The 1,572-nt window shown below is 36.6% G+C and overlaps 1 protein-coding gene across 1 annotated transcript in view; it reads right to left on the bottom strand.

Moving 5' to 3' along the window:
- Nucleotides 1-1,014: 1,014 nt before the first annotated feature.
- The window catches only part of LOC110443990 (extensin-1-like), a 4,574-nt gene continuing 4,016 nt past the window's right edge, over nt 1,015-1,572 (bottom strand). Inside the window, exon 3 of the mRNA XM_021488440.1 lies at nt 1,015-1,207. Within this exon, the coding sequence (XP_021344115.1) occupies nt 1,015-1,207 (193 nt within the window). The remainder of the gene's footprint in view (nt 1,208-1,572) is intronic.

Raw genomic sequence — 1,572 nt, 5'->3', positions numbered from 1 at the left:
ACTACAGTACACCAATAACATAGATATACACTACAGTACACCAATAACATATATATATACTACAGTACACCAATAACATAGATATACACTACAGTACACCAATAATATATATATATACCCAATGAAACAGGAACAATAATGTTTCTCAAATACAAATGAAAATATATTTGTTTCTTAATGAATGACTGATTTTTTAATGTATTAACTGATAACCTTTCTTCTGTTGTTAGGACAGTACATTAATATAACCGTTTACCTGTCTAAAGCTGAAGTAGAAAGTGTATGTATCTACAGTTAATTTTCCTAATGACTCATTCCCTGGTCATTGCTGCGGAAAAAAATCCAAGCAAATGTGTTTTAATTATCTAAAGCCATGAAGCTGGATTAGAATTTTACTTCAAAGAGAGAACGGTTAATCAATGACCTGAATCAAGGAGAGACAAGGTGAGGAGGCCGTGATGGTATCACAGCGTACCACCTTGACCAAGTATTCCTTAGATTGTGATTAGGTTAGTGGATCTTCCAATTGTAGACTTTTACTGGGTCATTTCTATAACGTTATCTTTATTTTAGGATAACTGTATTACGTTCAATTACACATTGGATGACAAAAGGTAGATTTATAACGACGATGGTAGTCCACTACACGACATCAAGGTCACAGCCTCATCTTTGTCTTCTAATGCTTCAAGTATACAACCTTTTAATTCCCAATTATGTTGTCTTTCGTGTTCGTCTCCCCCGTTGAAATGAAAAATGTCAGAGGTCGTCTTTGTGCAACAAAATACTACTGTAAACATATACTGTTAGTGTTAATCGTGTTTTAGTGTTGATATTATTTTAGTGTTAATCATATTTTATCACCTATCTCGCTATAACTTTGGTTAAAAATATACAGTGCTAAATAAGAGGTATATTTTCCGAATGCTCAATTCAAGGGAAGAGATGATGTGCTGAGTTATGAATGGGCTCATATGACTAGCTGTTAGTAATCTAGAGAACAGTATGATTTTGTTAGGAGAACAGTGCCACAATGGTGCCAGGAGGAGGTACGATACTGCGTCCATTACAACCTAGGTGAATCGCTATCATGCCAGGCAGATAATCTCCCAACACAAATAGCACTTCCCTGATGAGGCGGAGACATGCGACGTTCTCCTGCGTTTCCTGCGAGATCAAGGCTTTGACCAGCTTTGTTAAACCTGGCCTGATGGAATTAGTGACAAGATACATCAACACGTACGCCAGTGTAACCGTGAATAGTCCCCGACCTTGAACATGCACTCACGCTCATTTAAAGCTATTTGTGTAGGGTAATTCGGTCAATTATCAAACGCTCTCGTCTTTACTCTTTACGGAAAATAATGCTTGTAAGTCTTGCTGTCAAACTTAATAATACAAAACCAACAAATAACATAACTGTATACCAAGAGAACACGAGAAAAAAATAAGAGAAGATGCGACAGGTTCGTGAGGATGAGATGTTTCTTGACAGCATGAGACAAAATCATCGTGAGAATAACGAAATTGTTATGAGGAAATTGAGTAAGGTATTCGTGTGGAGGATGGAAA

The sequence above is a fragment of the Mizuhopecten yessoensis genome, unplaced genomic scaffold, assembly GCF_002113885.1.
Source record: "Mizuhopecten yessoensis strain PY_sf001 unplaced genomic scaffold, ASM211388v2 scaffold1961, whole genome shotgun sequence".
In the NCBI taxonomy this organism is placed as follows: domain Eukaryota; kingdom Metazoa; phylum Mollusca; class Bivalvia; order Pectinida; family Pectinidae; genus Mizuhopecten; species Mizuhopecten yessoensis.
Note: the sequence above shows the minus strand (reverse complement) of the source record. Positions and strands in the feature narration are given on the sequence as shown.